The 1392-nt window shown below is 32.5% G+C and overlaps 1 protein-coding gene across 1 annotated transcript; it reads left to right on the top strand.

The window, feature by feature from the left end:
* Positions 1–305: 305 nt before the first annotated feature.
* On the top strand, positions 306–1081 carry LOAG_19126 (hypothetical protein; the record flags this gene model as incomplete). Its single annotated transcript, XM_020451780.1, has 3 exons — positions 306–420; positions 765–845; positions 981–1081. The coding sequence occupies 3 exons, from the start codon at positions 306–308 to the stop codon at positions 1079–1081; spliced, it is 297 nt and encodes a 98-aa protein (XP_020304415.1).
* Positions 1082–1392: the final 311 nt, after the last annotated feature.

The following is a 1392-nucleotide window of genomic DNA, read 5'->3' on the forward strand; positions in this document are numbered from 1 at the left end:
GAGGATGTTAAACGATCAGATGGCAATCCACCTGAACGGTTAATAAGACGTAAATATAAAGTAATAACGAGTGGAAATATAATCACTTCGTCCACAGTTCAAAAATCTATTGATCGCAAAAAATAAAATAAAAATGTTAATAAAATGTGGAATTTTCCAAATTTCTACTACTTGTTGATTTCCCATTTCTAATATTTTAGAAAATGTCATTAAGCGTTTAATTTTCTTTTTAAAATGGCTGCAATTTTTCAGTAAAGTAAAAGTTATCTTTGGAAAACATCGGAATTATACAAACGAATTTAAATATGGCAAAGTTGATAGTATACATTGCTTTTTTCATTTATTGCCAAGCTGCCAACCAAAATCAGGCACCTATGCCAAGAGCAGGAGGAGATATGCAACCTATGCAAGCAGGAGTAGGTATGCATCTCACCTCTTTTTATCGTTCTAATTTGCTCTTCAAAGAAATACACATTGCATTCTGCGTCATTCCAGGTATTTTATTTGAGATTTCTCGTAAAACAGCGTTAGATGGAAGAAGTAATTTCAATGGTAACTGCATTGGTTCGAATACCATTGATTTTTATTTTTGTTGTAGAGACAACGAGAGTTACTTCACTACTTTACTGCTTTGGCAGAAAAAATTGTGAAAAAGTGGAAGACACAATTTCTTATTGTTATGGGTTGATAAATTTAGGCGATAGTAACCATTCCAAATCTCAAAGGTCTCTCCTTGTTCAGTACTATCGTGGCATTAATTTCAGCTGCGGAGGTTATCACAGATTATAAAACAGATGAATTATGGGAAGATGGACGATTAATAGCGACAGCAAAAGTAGAAAAACGTATGTTCATTTCACACACAACTGATTAATTGACATTAATCGTCTTGAGAACTTTTATTTTATAATTTCGTTCGCTAGCTTCCTTCCGTAGAAAGGTTATAAATTTGCATATTTATTTCTACACAATGATTGCAGCAATAATGATAATTTTTGGCACAGCGGAACATGGAAGATCGTTTGTTTTGGAGGAGAAACCGTTTCTATTTGCGTGGAACTCTCTTGACCTGATAAAGTGAAGTCAGGAGAACTGTAAATGTGCAAGTGATGAAGATCAATGACCACAATTCATTTATTTGAATAGCCAAAGAGATTTGCGATACGAAATAATATCAAATTAGGAACGTGATTCATCAATTTATTAAGTGTTGTAAATATTTTTGCCGATTTTTCACAATAAAATATTACCAGATTTATCCTCAATATCATAAAAAACTTTTAGGATATTAAAATTCGGATCCATTTGAAAAGAAAAACCATTACCTATCTCTAGATACAATTCCTCTTCCAAATTTCTGCTTTTATTCCTCAATCTGTTGCTTGCAGATCA

The sequence above is a fragment of the Loa loa genome (assembly GCF_000183805.2).
Source record: "Loa loa unplaced genomic scaffold supercont3.1934, whole genome shotgun sequence".
In the NCBI taxonomy this organism is placed as follows: domain Eukaryota; kingdom Metazoa; phylum Nematoda; class Chromadorea; order Rhabditida; family Onchocercidae; genus Loa; species Loa loa.